The 19,895-nt window shown below is 43.3% G+C and overlaps 1 protein-coding gene across 1 annotated transcript in view; it reads right to left on the bottom strand.

Annotated features, from left to right (window-relative positions):
- Positions 1–53: 53 nt before the first annotated feature.
- The window catches only part of LOC135072155 (uncharacterized), a 106,058-nt gene continuing 86,216 nt past the window's right edge, over positions 54–19,895 (bottom strand). The window contains exons 8-16 of the mRNA XM_063966109.1: positions 16,567–16,705; positions 13,679–13,917; positions 8,147–8,304; positions 6,683–6,919; positions 6,372–6,545; positions 3,703–6,210; positions 3,188–3,423; positions 652–778; positions 54–486 (exon numbers count right to left, since the gene is read on the bottom strand). Of these exons, the coding sequence (XP_063822179.1) occupies positions 370–486; positions 652–778; positions 3,188–3,423; positions 3,703–6,210; positions 6,372–6,545; positions 6,683–6,919; positions 8,147–8,304; positions 13,679–13,917; positions 16,567–16,705 (3,935 nt within the window). The 3' untranslated portion in view covers positions 54–369. The remainder of the gene's footprint in view (positions 487–651; positions 779–3,187; positions 3,424–3,702; positions 6,211–6,371; positions 6,546–6,682; positions 6,920–8,146; positions 8,305–13,678; positions 13,918–16,566; positions 16,706–19,895) is intronic.

Raw genomic sequence — 19,895 nt, 5'->3', positions numbered from 1 at the left:
TATCGTTTTATTTCGTATCAAAATTTAAAAACCCTCATAAATAAAACAATGTCTCAGTCCTTCCTCACATTTTATTAAATAATACGGTTATACAAAGAAAATAAATTAGAAGCCAGATTTTAAATCAATCATTCGTTGGTAATATAAAATTCTAAAACAGACTTATAATCAGGACAATGGATAATAATAACCATCCGGGCCCGGGCCCACGACCGGCAACGTACACGTCTATAAAAGCGACTCTATAATATAAAACTGGGAGGAGCCTCCCGCACCTAACGACTCGCCGCGCCGAGCGACGTTAAAACTATCATACACTTATAGAAAATCACAAAATTCAAGCGGAAATAATAGGAATCGGAATAGCGCCTACGCGATGACGTCAGGCAGCAGCGCGTTGTCCAGCGGCGGGCTCGGCGGCGCCTTCGCGGGCGCGTCGCCGTTGGCCAGCTTGGCCTTGGCCGCGCCCGCCTTGCCAGTGGGAACCTGCGAATACCAACACAGTGAGATTTGGTCCTTCGAGCCAGATGTCAATCAAAATAAGTCTTTTCTTTATCTAAAATGGGTCATCTAAAGAGAAGATGGTAAATTTAAAACCCTTACATTCTAAAGACCTTTCAGTAGCCACAACCAGAGCACGAGATAGGTTACCTTAGTTGCTTGGGTCCTCGGGGGAGCGGCCTTGGCTGTGATGCGTTTGTTGGCGAGGTCCTTGGTCTGTTTGTCGAGCGGCCGCGCGGCCGGCGTTCGCGTCGCGGGCTTCGGCGCCGTCGTCGTCCTAGAAATAACAAAATTGAGTACCTATTAGTTATTATTGCTTATTATGTAGGGACTGGGACACATTGTATTTCGTTGAGTTTGCAATATTGTATTTCATACGAGCCCTACATCGCATAGAGTAAGCTCGCTACCAAGTCACTATTGTAATTGCATTGCCCATTGTGAGATCGATTTCTACAGTGACCTTCTGACTTTCATTCAGTAAACCTTCTGATAGAGTAAAGTAACACCCATAGGCACAAATATAACACACATACTACACAGCTGCCAACTGGATACACAGATGCTAAAGTGGTGTCCTAAGGTGTCATAGTGGTGAGTCGTGATTTGAACACGCAACCCTCTGATTATAAAATGTATTAATAATTTCAAACTTATAAAATTATTACTTCGTTTCGTTTATAAATAACGCTGCTCTAGATGTTCGTCGGTATTTTTCATCACTAAAACGGTTTAATAAATGAGATACTTTCACACCAATATTGCAGTAGATAAGCGTGATATCGCACGTATGTAGGTCCGGTTCACTGGCTTTAATTTAGGTTAGAAATTCAGGTCGAGAGCATTTATTAAAAACAATTAAATACACTATTAAAAAGCAGATTAAAGAAACAATTCCGGCTATTTCTATTTATCTCACACACAGTTAACCGATATAATGAGTTTGGTATTTACATACACAATTAAGGAAAGAACGCGTTATTGACAATAGCACAAAAGCAAAAATTACAGAAATTATTTCAAATACCTAATTGTGTAGTATTTTTTTCTTAGTCTTACCACAGAATAATAATAAGTACTACGTACAGAAGTTTTACTTCGCGAAGTTATTTAAAAAAATGTATGCTCAATGACATTAACAATATGGTGTAATTTAGCCTGTCTCAAGAGTCAAGCACCATTTTGTTGACAAACGTCAATGATCGGCACTGCGCCGAAGCTATAGGGCTGACTTCGGTACAATGATGTGACGTGAGGTGCCAAACTGCGGAAAATGGCGGAGGAAATATATGATTTAGCATGAATTATCATGAATAATATTAACTACTTATTTACCTCTCAGTGTCTTGAGGCAACTTAAAAAAGTACATTCTGTGTTTTTATTATTATTTAGGCAGTTAAATACTGCACAGTATTTACTATTTAGTACACCATTTTCTTTATTTTCTTCCATCATACACAAGAATACGCGTGCGTGAGTCAATGTTCGCTCGTATGTGAGGCCTTGTCGAATAGTATCCTGTAGGTGGGCCATCGTGCGTGTTTTGTTTTCGATATAAACTCCCGGAGATGAACAGGCCTGGTCTTACCAAATTTTCATTTGCAAGTTTTGCAAAATGGTGAAAATTGATTTATTGTTTTACTAGCTGTGCCCACGGCTTCGCGTACGTGAGATTAAAGTTACAGAATCGACTATTGTCTCGATCCATAAATAATTCGATAGATATCGAAACTGCTTCGTTTTTGGATTCTTCTTCTCAGTCGGTACACTCTTGTCAGAGTGGTCGTGGTCATCATTGTGAATCACGATTCAGTGATGATACGGCGCCATTCCTCGCGGACTGCAGCTTTTCGGGCACTTTCGCTAACCGAACACTTAGTTGCGGCCTTGATGCGGTCCGTCCATCTCATTGCTGATCTACCACGTGGTCTGGTGCCCTCAACTTTTCCATGCACTACGGGACGCTCTATGGAGTCATCACTGTGCCGAGATACATGGCCGAAGAGGGTCAAGATGGCCGCTGGCAGGAAAGTTCTTGAGTGGCGACCACGAGCCGGAAGACGGAGCGTGGGCAGCCCTAGGTGGACCGACGATCTGGTGAAGGTCGCGGGAGGAGCCTGGATGCGAGCGGTGCAGGACCGGTCTTTGTGGAAATCGTTTGTTAAGGTGATGCCTTGCGAATATTGGGCGTTTTAAAGAAGCGCAGAATTAGTTTTAATCGTACTTTTCTTATTACTTATGTTCTTTTTTTGAAATATGTCATAGTTGACTAATAAATCTAGTGTCTGGTCGAAGCCGAAACATGAATGGAAACAATTTTCTCGATAGAAAAAAAATCCAAAGATGACCCTTCTATTACTCGGTTTTTCGTTTTTTAAGCAGATAGGCTAATATTTCAATATCAAATTTTGTATATAGGTAAGGTAATAACATATTCTAAGTACTGGTCGAGTTATTTTCTTTAAATAGTGTTTGGTTTTTCAATAAATACATGATTTCCGATTTTTGTCGCTTACGTTATTTTATTCCGCGCCGCGCGCGCTATTGCTGTCCCTTTCCTCGCACTGAGAAATCATATTTCTATCCCTCTGTGTGCGAGGCATTCAGTCGGCCGAAAACTTTGACGAGGTAGCGCCTTAAGCAGTGGACGTCTTTCGGCTGACACGACGACGACGATCAACTCACTTGGCGGTGGCGGTGGTGGTGGCGGGGCGGGGCGCGGCGGGGCGCGGCGCGGGGCGCGCGGGCGCGCGGGGCGCGGGCCGGGCGTCCTTGGCGTCGCCGTTGGCCAGCTTCTTCTCCGGCGCCTTGGGGGCCGGCCGCGGCTCGCGCGGCTTCGTGATGGGCGGCGGCCGCGCGGCGGCGGGCGCGGGTCGCGGCGCGGCCGGCTTGTGGGCCGCGGGCGGTTTCGGCGCCGCAGGCTGGAGGGAAACGAGTTTCGTCAACAATAAATAAATCGAATAAAAAGAGTTACGAGTGGTCTTTTCTCTTCTTTAATGTTACTCAAATTTTTTTAGTAAAGTACTAAATTTTTTAAAGGATTTATTCTCGAAATCCCCATCATACTTTTTTCCCAAAATCCCCACGCTGACTTTAATTAACTAGTGGGGATTTCGGAAAAATAATAACGGTCCCCACTGGTGGGGATATCGGGAATAAATATTTTAAAGAGACCGTAATGATATTAAAATAATACATACCTTTGTGGCGGGTGCGGTCGCCGGTCGCGACGCGGGCACTCTTGTGATCGGCGCCCTCGGTGCCGGAGCTTTGGTGGCGGCGGACGCGGTCTTGGCTGCTTGTGCGGGCTCGCGGGCGGCGGGCGAGGGCTTGGGCGCGGCGCGCAGGCTGGGCGCGGGCCGGGCGGCGGCGGAGGGCCGCGCGGCGGGCCGGGGCGCGGGCGGCGTGGCCTTCGCGGCGGACGCCGGCGTGCGCGACGCCGACAGCCGCGCGGTCGTGGCGCCGGCGGCGGGCGCGGGCTTCCTGGCGGCGGAGGCGGGCGTTCTCGGGCTCGGGGCGGTCGTTTTGGGCGCGGCCCTCGGCGTCGCCTTGGCGGTCGGCGTGGTCGGGGACTTCTTCGCGGGCGTCTTCGCCTTCGCGGCGGCGACCCCGGCGGCGGCCGCGGCGCCGGCCACCACGGCGGCGGCGGCGGCGGCGACGGGCGCCACGTCGGCGGCGATCGGCGTCTCGCTGACGGGCGGGATGTCGAGCGCGGGCGGCGCGGGGTCGGCGGGCGCGGGCGGCGCGGCGGCGGCGTGCTCGGCGTCGGCGGGCGGGATCTCGCAGGTGACGGGCACGCAGATCTCCTGCGCGCGGGACTCGGGCACGCCGACGTCGACGTCGGTGACGAGCTCGGCGCGAGGCTCCCCGGGCACGAGGTCGGGGCGCGCGGGCTCGGGCGCGGGCGCGTCCCTCGGCATCGAGGCCTCGACGGGGAGGGAGCGCGGGGAGGGGGCGCGCTCGTCGGCGGGCGGCGGCGACTCGCGCGGCAGCGGCACGTCGGCGGGCAGCGGCGACGCCCACGCGGGGGCGGGCGCGGGGGAGGGCGCCGCTTCGGGCTCGGGCTCGGGCGCGCTCGGTTCGAACGTCTCGGCGGGCGCCGGTGACTTCGCGGGCGCGGGAGATTCGATCGGCACCGGGGACTCGAGCGGCGCCGGGGACTCCGCGGGCGGCGCCGGGGACGGCGAGGTGACGGGCGCGAGGGGCTCGACGGGAGCGGGGGACTCCGTCGGAAGCGGGGACTGCGTCTCCTCGGGCAGAGGTGATCTCGCGGGAGCGGGCGATTCCGCGAGAAGAGGCGATATCGCCGGGGCGAGCGATTCCGCGGGAAGGGGGGATTCGGCGACGGGCGCGGGCTCGTCGGCCGGCAGCGGCGAACGCGCGGGCTCGGGCTCGGCGGGCAGCGGCGAGGCGGCGGGCGAGGCGTGCGGCGGCTCGCTCGGCAGCGGCGAGTGTGCGGGCAGCGGCGAGCGCGTCGGCAGCGGCGACTGCGCCGGCAGCGGGGACTCGGCCGGGAACGGCGACTCCGTCGGGAGCGACCGCGCCGGGAGCGGCGATTCGGAAGGCAGCGGCGACTCGGCCGGCAGCGGCGACTCGGCCGGCAGCAGCGACTCAGCGGGAAGGGGCGACTCGGCCGGGCGGCCGCACACCCGGTCGATCTCGGCGTCCGCAGTGAGGTCGTCGGCGTCGATCCTGATGTCGGGCGTGTCGTGGGCGTGGTCGGGGACTACAGACGCGGGCTCGTCGCTGTGGTGCACGTCGACCTGCACGTCGCAGGCGGGCGCGGGCGCGGGCGAGACAGGCGGCCTGTCCGTGTGCTCGATCAGATCCGTTTCCGACACGATCGCATCCGACTCCGGCACGATGTCGTCCGACTCCGGTTCGATGTCGTCAGTCTCGGGCACGATTTCGTCGTGCTTGTCCTCTAGCGGTCGGGCCTCCGGCTCCGTTAGTTCCGATGGGCTCGTGATATCGGCGTCGATGTGGCCTTCCTGAATGTCGGGGACGATGTCGGACGGAGCTTCCAGGCAGGGCGAGTCGTCCAGCTTGCTGTCCGTGTCGGCGTCCTGCGACATGTCGTCGTGCGGCGTGAGCAGGCGCGCGTCGCGCTCGCTCTCGGTCTGGTCGCACAGGTCGTCGGCGGTGAAGCCCAGTTCGGAACTCTTGCCGTCTGGAATTTCTGGTATTTGTTCAAATAATAATTTGTGAGATTCGGGTGTGTCGGTTTGCGCCACCGTGTCCTGTGGAACGTTACTGGATTCGAATTCGATATTGGAATAGTTTTGCATGTTATTGCTAGCGGTGTCGTTGTAATCCATGAAGTTATCTGTCTGGCCGAAGTTCAGCGGCGAATTGTTTCCTAACATGTCTTTTCTGTCGTCGAACCTCATTATGTCGTTGTTGGGCTCCAAGGTGTCGCCCGCCGCTCCGAGGAGGTCGCTGTGTTGTTCTGGACTGATGTTTTCTTTTTCGTTTTCAATGAGATTGTCGCAGACACCGTTTGGTTGAATATCTTCATCATCACTGTCTGGTAAAGGTTGGACTGCATTTAAATCTACAGCTTTGGGAAGCCTCTCGCAAGTGTCATCGTCTTTTTCTTGATAGAAGCTCATACTCATTGGATCCCTTTCTTTGTTCTTCAGCCTTTCTAAAAGTTCATCATTGTCGTCTGTGGCAAACGGATTTGTTTCAGTGTGTGCCTGGAATACCTGTGCAAAAAATACACATGATTTATACTGGTTTTAGAAGTTATAATAAACAGTAAATTGTTTATCAGCCAAAATTAATAAAAACTAGAACTTAATTTTTTTTTAATACATTGAAAATTACATTATTTTATCTTTTGTATGAAATCAAAGGATTTACGCACCTGTATATTGCAGAAGTCAGTAGTGTCCTTCTGTATCCTATCAAAGTCTTGTATTAAACCGTCTGTAACCTTATCCGGTTCCGTGCCTACACTGAATCCAAATCCTAGACTATCCATGTTGTACTTATTGTTCCCATTCATCTGTTCCTTTATTGATTCATCTAATGATACATTCTGAAAAGCAAAACACGTTTTAGAAATCAAACTTATACATAATATTTAAATGTTATGTAACAATGAGTAAACAAATGCATCATCAGAAACCTCTTTGACCTTCATCCCACATATTTATGCTTATATAAAATACTTACATGATGGCCGTTAAGTTGATCACAGTTATCCAAATCCAATAGTTCCGCAGGCCGAACAACGGCTTCAGTCTCGAATTGAGCACGATCGGGGAGTTCTATATCGTCCATGGGCTGGGGCTTGCGTGGGGACTCCGCCAGCAGCACATCACTGCCGGCCACAGAGCCCGGCACGAATACCGGGGCGTCTGGGTTCAGTGGTGAGCTGTTCATGTCTACTGAGCTGGTTTCCCAAGCTGACTGAAATCATAAACAAATACTTGTGAATACGTGTAAAACATAAACAAGCTTTGAAAATAAAAAGTCTGGGAATTCCTGCCTGGCATTAATCACAATATCCCCATTATGTGGCAAATAATTGATACAAAGTGTACAATTTGTAATCCTGTAATAGTAGGTATTTTATGTGTAGCTGTCTTAACTCCAAGGAAATTCATGATGTAATAGTGTTTTTATCTGTGATTAACATATTCTGAATATATTTATTCAAATCCTTACTATGGATATGGGTTATCTAAAAACTTGTTTTGTGAATTACCTAGAAACACCTGTTTAATAGATCTCTACCTGAATAAAGATGTTTTCATACTAAGTTTAGTAGTTCTTTAGATTATTAAGCGACCAAAAATATGGAATGGGACTGGATGTGTCACTCTGCAACACATTACGTCAACACATTCCATTATATTTTATTAATAGGCACATTATTTTTGTTCAGTGATGAACTTTATACTCATTGCGCACGATTTACCTCATATGACTTATAAAAATATTGATTTGGAATTGTTGCAAGCTAATCTATTGGAAAGGCTAATGTAGCTCCAATTAGTTGCATGAAGTATCAGTCTGTTAATTAAATGCTTATTGGAAAAAGTTAATTATTGTCTTGGGTCTTGTAAACAAATGAAATGTATAACAATTGCCACAAGTAAACATTTTGTTTAACTGGCAAATCAATTAATATACCTACATTTTATGGCATTTATGTAATACCAAGCCAAAACTTTGACATTCAATACAATCCAGTCACATAATTTTGAAGTAGGTATTCAGAGAAAACCATTATCAAAATGTTATCAGCATGCAATAAAAGCTTATCAATGGTGTTAAATTCTCTCACGACGTATTGATTTACACATTTCAAATACTTTTTGACTAATATGTTAGGGGAGTGGCAAAACTTGTCTGGGCAGCTGTCTGTTGGAATGACTCATTTAATTTTTAAGGTCACTACTAAGAAGTTGTTAGCATTTACTGATTTTCTTAATCTCAAGGAGTTTAAGGATCTAAAATATTTAGCAGTGAATATTTGGGCGATTTTGTTCCTGTATTTTGTACATAATTAATGACGTTTTTATTGCCATGTATGTTACAAGGATGTGTAGGACATTTTTGGTAGGATGACAGTTAAATTTTTATACTTCTTTAGTGAAATTATTGTAGTTTAGTGACAGGTGCACAACTCACATTGTCCTGGCAAGGTGTCTCGGAGCGCGGGGCGTCCTCGCTGGGGTTGTGCTCCTCGCGTTCGCCTTCGCCCTTGAAGTAGTTCCACTCGTCTTCTGATTCCTCGCCGCTCTCCGCTACATTATCCACAAGAGCGCCGTCGACGTGGCCCTCCTCCACTGCACATCACAAACATTACACTGTAACTACACATCGATAACCAAAAAACACCTGGCGATCACGCTACCACCCCTTCTCGCGTATCAACAGGTGACACACCCTTGCACGGAAAAAACTTAACCCTACTTAGACCGATCGAAACCTTTGTTTATGTAAATAACTCAACGGCGTGATTAGTAATCTGTCGGCGAAATACATGCGGCGTGCTGGCCAACGATAAATATTTACCGGTCGCCAATTCAAATTCGCGGTTCGCGAGACATTCGCGGACGCCATTTCGAGAACGGCTGCGAAGACACGCCCGAGACGATACTCAGACGAAAATTTCACAAGATTTCTACTAAGTAAAACCTTCAGAATCCCCAATCACCGAGGGATGCGCCTTCAGGCCGACCGATCTATTTCCAGAACACCGCTCCGCATGAATCAACACAGAAATAACCTTTCACAAACTATTCGGAATGTGAAAATAATCAACCACATTCGCTAAAAATCACATACCGTAAACGGTAATTTCACTACACAGATTATTATCTTCACTGCCGGCGTAATATTCGATCCGTAAAAATGTAGACAAAAGGCCCGGTTACAATAGCGGAGTGACGGCGCAGCACAGCACAGATCACGCGGGCGTTCGATGAGCGACTGCCCGCGAGACGGGTCGGGGCGGGAGGAGACGTCAGCCGCTGGGGGCGCGAGACCGCGCGGGACGTGCGGCGCCCGCGTGCACCGAGCCCGGGATGTCATGTCAATAAAGGGTTTATGAACATTTTTTTTTATAAATACATCAATTTATGGCCCCTACAAATTACTCATTTTGTAGGAAGCTGTCTAAAATGCTATCCTTTCTGGAATATTTTGCTATAAAAAATAAAGTAGGTCAATAGGGATTTAACCCAGTTTTATTTATACCCCTCTTTTGCATGGTTGATGAAAATAATTAAACTCATTAAACCTTAGAGGTAGGTATTTGTCACAGTATACAGTGTGAGTCACGTTAAAGTGTACATATGAAAATAGATGAAACTAGACCTATTTTTATCGACAAAAAAGAGGTCAAAAAAAATTTGAGATTTTTTTTTAATTTTTTATAGAATTTTTTTTCTTCCAATTACTTGTTGTAAAGAATACGTAATATCTTTTAAACTAAGCGGTATATCCTGATAAAATAAAAACAGTAATAATGCAAAATAACAGGCGATACTAAACTAATACATAAAATACACAAAAAAATGCCAACAAATAATAAAAAATGATACTTTTTGAAAAAAATCTGCTTAAAAATTCGTGTTTTTTTGGTTATTTGATAAATTTCTCCAAAAAATGCCCCTATAACCGGTGGTTTTTATTACTTTCTATTATTCTCTATCGTATTATCTTTGTAAAACCACAGAATAAGTAATAGTACAGGTACAGAAGGATTACTCCGCAAGACGATTTAAATAAATGCGAGTCTTGCTACGACGCGATAAAGTGGAATTCAGCTCGCACAGCACTACGTACCTACAATTTTATTCACCTACAAGTTTTGTCTCTTTCTATCGCGTGCCTCTGAACTCTTCTTACGCTGTTAGGGTTGCTGTCTAGTGAAAAAATAATTAATCTACTTATATGTAATGAAGTACTCGTACGTATGTAGGTAAGTACGCATTCATTATGGAAAACCTTGGGAAAGGCCTTAGTCCAGCAGTGGACGTCATTCGGCTGAAACGAACGAACGCATTCTGAGCAGTAGTCATGGTAGGTTAGGTTCCTATACTATCCTAAGAATTATTGATTACCTACATGGCAAACATACCTTTCAGCATCTTTGGGAAGCGAAAAAAAAGATAAATCCGGTAGATTTCTTTTCGAATTTAAACACCCGAACGCCGCACAATATTTATCTCTCTTTATGTCCATTTTTAAATAATACTTCGATCATAGAATTAGGTACCACTACAACGCACGCCAGCGTCCTGACGGGCGCGCGCGTGACACTCGACTGATATAATACCCGCCGGCGGGGCGCTTCGCTGTAGGTAATTATCGGATGTACCGCGCGAAGTGAGCCAGGCCTGGTAAAACCAAAAATCGCATGTCTCTATCCCTATCACAACATTTGCTATGATCGTTTGAACAAAGGCCTGCCACAACATTATTCTCCGCTACAGGTAGAGACAATTTTAATTTTAACTAAAATGCTTATTTTACTTCGAAATCTTTTGTTTTTATTTGAAATCTAACTTGTCTTTATCAAAATTACAAATCTAGAGCCATTTTCAGTTTTGTTGTTAACGAAGCGTTGAATGGCGCGCCCGGAGAGGCTTAGTTCAAACGATCATTGCAAACGTTGTGATAGGGATAGAGACATGCGATTTTTGGTTTTACGAAGGTAATACGATAGAGAATAATACCTACCAAGTAATAAAAACTACCGGTTATAGGGGCATTTTTTGGAGAAAGGACATCATCCACGTTTCATATATTTTTGGTCCAAAATCAAAAGTGCCGGCCAACAAAAAAAAGTGCTGTATTCTGACAGAATACGTCTGCCTTAGCATTTGTTACTATGGCACCAAAGCCGTAGCTCCACTGTGCGTCGAGTATTTGAGATCTAAAAGTCATCGACTATTCATACATTTTTTGTTCAAAATCAAAAGTGTCGGCCAATAAAAAAAAAGTGCTGTATTCTGACAGAATACGTCCGCCTTAGCATTTGTTACTATGGCACCAAAGCTGTAGCACCACTGTGCGTCGAGTATTTGAGATCTAAAAGTCATCGACTATTCATACATTTTTTGTTCAAAATCAAAAGTGTCGGCCAATAAAAAAAAAGTGCTGTATTCTGACAGAATACGTCCGCCTTAGCATTTGTTACTATGGCACCAAAGCTGTAGCACCACTGTGCGTCGAGTATTTGAGACTTAAAATTCATCGACGATTCATACATTTTTTGTTCAAAATCATAAATGTCGGCCAATAAAAAAAAAGTGCTGTATTCTGACAGAATACGTCCGCCTTAGCATTTGTTACTATGACACCAAAGCTGTAGCACCACTGTGCGTCGTAGTATTTGAGATCAAAGTCAGTCGTTTCATATATTTTTAGAACTCAAATACTACGATGCACAGTGGTGCTACAGCTTTGGTGCCATAGTAATAAATGCTAAGGCGGACGTATTCTATCAGAATACAGCACTTTTATTTTTTGGCCGGCACTTTTGATTTTGGACCAAAATGGATGATGTCCTTTATCAAATAACCAAAAAAACACGAATTTTTAAGCAGATTTTTTTCAAAAAGTATCATTTTTTATTATTTGTTGGTCTTTTTTGTGTATTTTATGTATTTTTTTAGTATCGCCTGTTATTTAGCATTATTACTGTTTTTATTTTATCAGGATATACCGCTTAGTTTAAAAGTTATTACGTGTTCTTTACAATAAGTAATTGGAAGAAAAAAATTTCTATAAAAAATTAAAAAAAAATCTCAAAAAATTTTTGACCTCTTTTTTGTCGATAAAAATAGGTCTAGTTTCATCTATTTTCATATGTACACTTTAACGTGACTCACACTGTATACATGTACATCTACTGTGTATTTGTTTTTTTTTTATGTCGGGATTAATATTAGGTTATCGAACGACAAGCAGGAAGAGGGCTACGTACCTACATCAGTGCTTAGTTAGATAAGGCCTTAATTTCATTAATTAACGCTTACATATTCCCAACCAGCTAAGCGATATCCTTACTAATAAACTATTAAGTAGCCATAGGTATGTAGGTACCTATCTAAAGAGAAAATATAAATAACATCACAAAGTAGGCTAGATGGATCCACCCGTATTACAGTCATTATAGCCCTATGACATAGGGCTAAACCTACCTACCTAGGTTACCTACCTAGGTACCTACGATACCAATTAGATTCTTATAGGTATGACACTAATGAAGAACCTCATTTCTGATCTAACATTACCTGGAATTACCGTGGACCCTTAAAATTATCAAAATCTCAAATGTTGCACATTGTTCAACAACAGCACTAATAAAAGTAATTGTTCATAATTTGATTAGAAAGTAAATAAATATGTATTAGTGCGATCAGCCGCCATCTGCATACAATCGCCGATCTAGCGCGGGTCTGCATGTAGGCGAGTAACAATCGATAAGACGTCAGTGGAGTGAGACCCATTCTTTACTTTTTCTTTTGCTCTCCTTCAAATCTGGTTCACACCTGGCACATTTTGTTTTTGTTATTTTTTTTTAACAAACACGATAACTTCGTCATCTAATTGCCAAATCAATAATCCAACTGTTGTTTATAGTCGTATTATTAGTTTATACAAAATATTACCTATTGATCCAATTAAAATAATAAATAAGGTAAGTACCAATTATAATTTCAACCAATTAAAGGTAGTAAATAATCATAATTACTATTAAAACATAGATAAAATTGTACTAATTATACTTTAATCCAATAATTCAACTACCTACCTTTTACCTACTTTTACGATAAGGCATTTTAATTATTTTTTACTTAGGTTTTTAGAAAAATAAATAAAGTGTAGGATGTGCCAGCAAGAATACCTTGAGGCATCGAGCCATCGACACTAGATTGACATGACATCGACAGCCGGTAGAGAAGCCAGCTATTTACTTCGCTTGTAAAACGGCTAATTAGGTAGGTACGAGCTAGTTATAGTAGTTTATGTAGCTAAAATTACATTATATGGCATACTCATTAAATCTTTTGAGTACGTAGCTATTGGGTATTTAATTATGCTACTTTCATATTGAGAATAGCTATTTTAAGTAGAAACTATTAATCTAGATTTTAAAAGCACTGTTGCCAACTTAATTGTTACTTGTACGGTACCTAATTATTTTCTACTACGGGGCTTGATGAAGATCAACGGTTGTTCAAAGCTCGAGATCGACGTACAAATAATAGTGAACCGATTCGATGAATAATTCATAATAACAATGATAAATGAAAAAACTAGTTTCATCAGTGTTAAAATTGTAAGTGTAGGTAGGTACTAACTCTAGCCAAAACTATGTCGTAAACTTACACGTTTTTCGCTACGTTACGACAACTTGCATCTGTAACTTCATTTCTTGTTGTAACATAGTCATAAAAGAAAAAAGTACATATAATAAGTAGGTACGTGAGCTGTAACTAGAGTTGCTACATGTCCTGCTTTTGGGGAAATGTCCCTATTTTCAGCGCAGCTAAAGTATTATTTTATCCCTTTTTTGGTCTAATTTTTTCATCCCAATTCGGCTTTTTACTGATGTTTCATTTTTTTAAACAAAAAGATCTGACAACCCTAGTGACAACGCAGCGAGAAGTGACATGACGTATAGAGCAGTGAAAGATAACTTACTTGTGTCGGCTGGCGGAGTCGGCGGCGCCGGGTCGTGGTTCCTGTCGGCGTCCACGTCGTCGGCGTCGACGGCGGTCTCGGGCCCGAGGTCCTCGCTGTCGCTGTCCGAGTTGTCCACGCCGTTGTCCGGCTCGGCGTCCGCGCACTCGCCGCCGTCGGCGCCGGACGCGGCCAGCTGCCGCTTGCACGCCTCCGGCTCCATGCCGAACGGTGGCGCGGTCGCCAACGCGTTGTCCAGCCTACGGTACAATGGCAATGGGTTAGAGCTGTGGCTGTTTCTACCTCTTAGGCCGTTTGTAGACATCAGTTTTTTCACCGGACGACGGACCGTCAAAAAACGGATATCTTTTTTTTTATGCAGGACAAGGTATTTGACCACAATCGTACCTGGTGCTACTTAAGATGCAGTCTAGGATCTAGTCTTTGTTTGCTGTCAATTTTCTCGCCGGACCTATGTCCGATGCATGTGCATTCATCTATGTATATATCTATCTATATAAATAAAAATGAATTGATGTTCGTTAGTCTGATTAAAACTCGAGAACGGCTGGGCCGATTGAGCTGATTTTGGTTTAAAATGTTTGTCGTAGTCCAGGGTAGGTCTAAACGGTGAGCAAATACGCGCGCGATATTGTTTTTCTGTGACAGACAAAATCCCACGCGGGCGAAGCCGCGGGCGGAAAGCTAGTTATAAAATTTATAACTATGCACCTCTTCCTGGCACTCACCTGAACGACTCTGTGTTACCTACTGTGGCTGCCCCTCTTCCTTGTATCCTCCTGCATGACTACGTTGCCTAGCCGTATGCCTGGTCTAAGGTTCGACGCCAAAAATCAACAACAACAAGTTCATATTAAAACGCTGAAGAGTTTTTTGTTTGTTTGTTTGAACGCGCTAATCTTACGAATTACTAGTTTGATTGAAGTCATTATTTTTGTGTTGAATAGCTCATACATTGAGGAAGGCTATAGGATATTTAATATAAACCATACACCACCACTAAATCAGGCGAAAAAATCGGACTACAGCAGCCCAATTAGGCTGGGTATCCACCAAATTAGGAGTAGATAGGTAGGCGATATAATACTTTCACAGCTTTCGTAGTTATAACATTAAAGGCTCCACCTTTTTTGCTACTGGGTAAGTATTTCTTTAAGCGATAAGTTTGGCAATCAACTGAATCAACATTTAAAAATCTCGAGTTATGGTCTGTCTAATTGAATCTCAATTTTACAAGAACTGCGACAGTTTCGCCGACCGACGTTACTGCAAGCCTTCTTGTTGTTATTTTAAGTAGTCGTTAATGACGATGACTTTCCCTCGATTGTAAAACCAGAGAGAAATATTTACAACTTATGAAGAGTATTTATAAACATCAAACGTATCATTTACCACTGCGATTAGTTGATGAGCTGCTAGCAAGGTTTTAACTGTAGTCATCTTGTTCAGCAACTGGAATTAATTAATTCAATCGGCTATTCATAAAGAATCATATTGCAAAGGGGCAATATTTTTTTATTCTTAATTGCAGAAGCTTTAATCTATGAATTTTATTAATATCTGTTTTTTGTTTAATAATAATACTTTAAACCTGTTTGTCGTCTGAGTCATATTTCCCGATTAATAAACTTATCAATTTAATAATCGTTACTTGTGAGTAACGAACAGTATAAGAGCAGAGGTTATCACTTATGTAGGTAGGTACTTAAAACTCTTTAAAGTGAATAAAGTAGTTATTACATAATCGAAATGATCACAAATAAAACTAGTTTAACATAGACGGGTAAAATAGTATTTAAACCCTAATCAAAACATTTAATTCAATTGCCAATTCTGCTGTAATATTTATGCACTACTTACCAGCTGGAATTGAATGTTTTGAAATGTATTGATTAAATACAAAAACTCAGGTCTTTAGTACTTTTAGTAACAAAATCAAAGTTATATACCTAGGCATGTTTGTACAGAACCCTCGGTGCGCAAGTCCGACACGCACTTGGCCGGTTTTTTGACATAATTATGAATTTGTATATTCTAAGTTTCGAATGAGACTTTGTATATTTGAGTGCTGCCACAAGGCCGACTGGAACAAGATATTTTGCGTGACGACACTTTTATTTTATCTGCAGTGAAACCGGTTGGTAGTCAACAAAGCCTTGTCCTGTTTAGTACAATACCTACGCATGCCTGCGTACTAGGCAAGCGTCAATTTCAGTTGAAAAAATATTTCTCATTCCCTGCCAAAAAATTACGTCATTAAATGCAGCTGATAGCAAAACTAATAACGCAGAATACATAGCCGAAATTATCAGGCTTTCATAAAGATAACGTGCCTATTACGTGATTCGTGGTAATGCCACGAAGTGCGTAAAAGTAAGTCACTTTTATTTCTATGAAAAAATACATGGCTGTCTCATTACAGTCAAGTGAAAAAAAACAAAGAATGTTTTTGGTACCATTTGTAACTTACTAAGATTCTGAATCACTTTTACACTTCTGTAAATCTTTTTAACAGACTTTTTCTTCCATATTATTTTTAATGACTATTCTTTCATTAATTTCCGGCAGCCACATGTTTTTCAATCGTCACATTGTCACACATTTTATATTCTATACTTTTTTGTTGTCAGCTGTAATGAGTTCTATTTTCGACTACGACCATGAGAACCAAATATTTCGCGTATTCGAATTTACACCGCCACATTCTTTAAGGGATATTGCAAAAAAAAAAATCTTATTGTTTACAGGTTCAGCCCATCTTATGAAAGCCTGTGCCTCCGTATGTCTACCACAGGAGTCCATTTATATATTCCTAGGTAGGTGCGAATAAATCAGCACATTATTCTAACAAAAGATAAGATTGTTGAGTTCAGTTCTATTCAGCTTACCCAAGGTCCATGGGCGGGCGGTTGTCTGCGGCTATTTTACGGGGCTCCTTCAGGAACACCACGATTATGGAGATATTGTCGGCGGATCCCTGCCGCTTCGCCTGCGCGATCAGACGTTTTGTCACCGCCTTCAAGTCATCTGCAACAATACAAAGCATGTTATAGAATTTCAGTGTTGCCGCTTTTACGACGGGAAAGCGATAAATCTATTCTTGACATAATGCTTAGGTTAATAAAAGCGCATTTCCTTGCCACTGTCAGTGATCCTGCATCCTACGACCCAATGCTTCTGAGAAAGCTCGCTTCATCATAGCAGAATTTGGTCAGAAGTACTTTTGTACTTCTTGTTTTGAAACAAGTTAGTGTCTCACGAACCACTTTTCACTGACACACGAATAAAAGTATTACTACTATCCTTAATTGGCTTAAAATGGTATAAACTGCAGGCAATTAAATTTTCAAAAGGCTCTATTAAGGGCGTGACCTGGCAAAGCCGACAGAATTTCACAACGCTATTATTATCCTTAAAATATCAGTGTGTCATCTAGCGCTAAGTTGGAGTGTTGCGAAGTCTATTATGTCTGCAATTTGTTGCGGCACAATGGCGGCCGGCGCTGACGGATATGGAGTAACGATGTTTATGTTGCGATTGGCTACAGAGCGGCTAGCTGAGGACGTCCTTGTTCTGTCTCAGCAGGAGTGAGTCAGCCGACAGCGCACCGCTATTGTGCCCCATATGTATACGTGATGCGCCTTGCCATTGTCTACGTTTCAAATTTCATTCTACTCAATATTACAGTTTTATGTGCACGGTATTTTTCAGGGTCTCATTATCACGCCATATAAACAAATGAACGGGCTATTAGCATGGGACCAATGTCGAGCTGTTGACAGACGCAAATAAAACATAATTAATTAGGAGTGGCAGCACCGCCAGAATAAATAAACATTTTCAAATGTGGCGTGAATTTTTCGCGTTATTTCGATTAGGGGTTGCGTCATGGAAAATGGTATTAGAATTACGATGGCCATCGTAAATGAGGTTGTTTGCGGTTTCATTACACGAGCGGGGCCCGACACGCCTAGCTGGGTGTGCCGCAGTCTAGCCGAGCTAGGTGTTCTGTCAGCGCTGGTGCACCGGTGGTGGATGCGTGTACACGGACCATCGAGCGATCTGGCGCGTGTCGTGGCTAGCGGACATCGGCTAAGTACACGCCTTGACTTTGCCCGCTATTTCGGGGCGCGGTCGTCGCCGCCGCCCTTGCTTTTTACCCTGTTTGGTCTGGCTCGAAGCCAAGATAGAGCCGACTGCTCATGTTTTGAAGAGTTTTATCATCCCATCTTTATCCATAGAAAGCTGTTCGTTTGATTTATGTTCGTAAGCGAAATTACGTCGTTCCATAAACTATTAAATCTTGAAATAATCGTGACAACTAACTGAAAGCAACATTGTCTGTTCATTAGAAAGTGCTGGTTTATTTCAAGAACCGTAAAGAGAAAGAAGCGAACGCTTAATTTATCATGTCCCCTTTAGAGCGTAGGTAAACAATTATACTGTCGTGATTACTCTTGTATTCATAAAAATGTTCAGAAACGAATTTAGAACGTTATCTAAAAGATAGATATAATTGTAAATATGTACTAAAATTTTAGTACACATTTGGTACTAAAATTTAGTTCAGCATTTATTTTAAAATAATTAAGTTTGCACTTTGGACTGTACAAAAGACTCCTTAATCAAAATGGTTATTAAGTTATTAGTCAAAAATATTACATACCTAACTTCAAAAATATTATAATAATAAGTTTTCAAGAACTAATCTAGATAATGGACCGGTGGATGATATCGACGGCGTTGATCGCAGCGATTACCGCCTAACGGGTCGTGGCGGAATGCGCGCGCATTGTTCCCAACCGCTGCAAAAACTGACCGCAGGCGCATACTAACGCGCGCGGTAGCTGGGCACCTGCTGTCTACGTCTACTGCATACCATGCTAGAACTGTGCGCACCAGTAACACTGTTAAATTCTTGTAACCAATCGGGGGGCTCCTTTTCGAGGAATAGTTTAGGTGCGCTTCGAAATAGGTGCGCTTTGAGGAATACTACGATTTTGTTCTATTGGGTTTGATCGCCTGGCTAGCTACCACCATCCTTCCTAAGTCTGTCAACAACATGTAAACAGAACTATTGTGTTCCGGCAGTTGGAAATAGTAGGTAAGATAGTCAGTTCCTCTGTGGTTGTGGTTGAGGAATTCGGGTGAAGCTCACGTCCACCTTCGATTTGATCAGCACTTGGTGCATTTACAAAAACCAATGACTCTACCAAAGGTAAAAACCACTGCGCATATTATGATAATGATAGCAAATAGTTTGATTTCATGAGATCTAAGAAGCACTTCAATTCTAAATTCTATCACGCAATAACTTAACCCGTTAGCGTTGGCGCACGCTGCCTGCGCTCTCATAAAAGGACAGCAAGGGGCCGTATTTCGTCGGGGCCTATCGAGGTTATTCTATTGCGGGTAAGTAATTGTGGCTCGGAAATAGAATGCGGCGAGGCAGACGCGCCGTGGATCAAGTGCAATTTTCCAGAGAGCACGTCCGGCCGGCCTCTGTGCATACCGCGTCTCGTAGATTATGTTTTCGTCCGCCGCTCGCTCTATGCAGAATTTAATATCAAATCGTCTAGGTAGACAGCAAATTTAAGTTGTTACATGATTCAGTTGAATTTGCAATTCCATTTTCTCAAATAGCCACATGAATTTTTAGAATACCTGAACGACTTTAACACAAAAATCTTGTAAAGACCATTAATGTAAGATAGCAATAATAGGTATGACAAACTTAACAAATGTTTCATTTAATTTTCCGAACCAATTTTCTAAATGCGTGTTGCATGCATTGTTGCGATAAAACGTAAAAAAGAAACTAGCTGTACAATGTTCCACCCGCGGCTACATTTTCGCGGCGGAGGTTTTTAGTAAAAAGTATGAGGCACATAGGCGCGGTACATAGGCGGTAGGGGGTGGTCCCCCTAGCGCCATTGCAGTCGCTCTCAAAGCCGCGCCATCTCTCAACTATATGAAAACCTATAAAGAAATAACGATCTGCCAGACAGCAGTCGGTACTGAGTTATTACATTTTAAAAACGTTTAATGCTTTTTTTCACACCTCGGGGTTTCCATAGAACGCGTTTATTAACGCTTTCATTATTTTATATGCGCAGTTTTAAACTGTTGTGTCAGAAAGTAATGTAAATGGGAAATCTTTGGAATTTACATCACATAACATTTCATTTCATTCGACTCTACCAATTTTGTTTAAATG

The sequence above is a fragment of the Ostrinia nubilalis genome, chromosome 5 (genome assembly GCF_963855985.1).
Source record: "Ostrinia nubilalis chromosome 5, ilOstNubi1.1, whole genome shotgun sequence".
NCBI lineage: Eukaryota > Metazoa > Arthropoda > Insecta > Lepidoptera > Crambidae > Ostrinia > Ostrinia nubilalis.
The sequence above is the reverse complement of the archived record's forward strand: the minus strand, read 5'-3'. Positions and strand labels throughout refer to the sequence as shown.